Source organism: Eimeria mitis, genomic scaffold (genome assembly GCF_000499745.2).
Source record: "Eimeria mitis Houghton genomic scaffold, Emh_scaff790, whole genome shotgun sequence".
Taxonomy (NCBI): Eukaryota; Apicomplexa; class Conoidasida; order Eucoccidiorida; family Eimeriidae; genus Eimeria; species Eimeria mitis.
Genome location: NW_013575803.1, coordinates 12,054 through 12,442, shown reverse-complemented (window position 1 = coordinate 12,442; position 389 = coordinate 12,054). Strand labels below are relative to the sequence as shown.

The 389-nt window shown below is 62.0% G+C and overlaps 1 protein-coding gene across 1 annotated transcript in view; it reads right to left on the bottom strand.

The window, feature by feature from the left end:
* The window catches only part of EMH_0022400 (uncharacterized protein), a gene marked incomplete at both ends in the record, with an annotated part of 1,563 nt that extends 1,354 nt beyond the window's left edge, over window positions 1-209 (bottom strand). The window contains one exon of the mRNA XM_013501941.1: window positions 3-209. Coding sequence (XP_013357395.1) covers window positions 3-209 — 207 coding nt within the window. The remainder of the gene's footprint in view (window positions 1-2) is intronic.
* Between the last annotated feature and the right edge of the window lie 180 nt (window positions 210-389).

The following is a 389-nucleotide window of genomic DNA, read 5'->3' as shown; positions in this document are numbered from 1 at the left end:
GCTGCTGCTGCTGCTGCTGCTGCTGCTGCTGCTGCTGCTGCTGCGGTGCTATGAGGACAGTGCTGCAGCCCGCGGGAAGCAAACCGTGTCGCCACACAGAGCACCTGAAGCGGTCGTTGTCTTGCTGCTGCTGCTGCTGCTGCCGCTGCTGCTGCTGCTGCTGCTGTTGGTCTTGCTGGTGCTGCTGTTGCTGCTCCTTCAGTGCGCATGCAGCGGTTTGCTGCAGCCGCGCGCATGCAGCAGCAAGCAGCTGCTGCTGCTGCTGCTGCGATAGGTCAGTTCGTAGAGCCACGAAGCCCGCAGCAAGGCGGCAAGCAGCAGCAACAACTTTTGCTGCAGCAGCAGCTGCTGCTGCTACATCTTTTGAAGCAGCAGCAGCAGCAGCAGCA